The following is a 666-nucleotide window of genomic DNA, read 5'->3' on the forward strand; positions in this document are numbered from 1 at the left end:
ATCAGGGGAGATAACTGCCCTCTGATTACTAGGAGATTTGCCTGGAGGAGTAGAAGGACTCTGGTTATTGTTGGTGTTTTTGGCTGCTGTCATTTCCAGACGTAGGCTCTGAGGTTCGTTGTTCACACAATCCATGTTCAGGTGATTGGCATAGATGCTGTAGCAGTTCCCAGAAGACAATTTTTGACAGTTTCCCTCTGTCTCTCCTACTTTATGTTTACAACTGGAGGCTGAAGGGCTCAGTGCATGTTGGAAACCTAGGGCATACTTTTGAAGATCATTCAGAAGCCAGTTGAAGACACTTAAAGGATCAGAAGGAGCTTGTTTGAAAAGGCACACTGACCCCTCCGTCTAAAAAAAGAACAACGCCCATCCATAAGAGTTTGGATAGGTACTTCTTTCCCCTATTTAGAAAATATATCTCTGAAGTTTCACAGATTAAGGATTTGGCCTTTAGAATTTTCATGGGCACATATCATACAATTATATACATTAATACACATTCAAGCACAAGTGGCAGTGACAAAAGCTTAGTGTATATACATTTGTACATTTAACTACATATAAGTGTTATCAATATATTTGTCAATTTCATTTGAGTATGTGAATTTATAACAATATATCTCAAAAATGTGTCAGTGTCTCTGTTGTGTGTGTATATGCACA

The 666-nt window shown here is 38.4% G+C and overlaps 1 protein-coding gene across 1 annotated transcript in view; it reads right to left on the reverse strand.

Annotated features, from left to right (window-relative positions):
* AKAP4 (A kinase (PRKA) anchor protein 4) overlaps positions 1-351 on the reverse strand; it is a gene marked incomplete at its 5' end in the record, with an annotated part of 6,331 nt that extends 5,980 nt beyond the window's left edge. Inside the window, one exon of the mRNA XM_010851552.1 lies at positions 7-351. Coding sequence (XP_010849854.1) covers positions 7-351 — 345 coding nt within the window. The remainder of the gene's footprint in view (positions 1-6) is intronic.
* Positions 352-666: the final 315 nt, after the last annotated feature.

Source organism: Bison bison, unplaced genomic scaffold (genome assembly GCF_000754665.1).
Source record: "Bison bison bison isolate TAMUID 2011002044 unplaced genomic scaffold, Bison_UMD1.0 scf7180017851817, whole genome shotgun sequence".
NCBI lineage: Eukaryota > Metazoa > Chordata > Mammalia > Artiodactyla > Bovidae > Bison > Bison bison.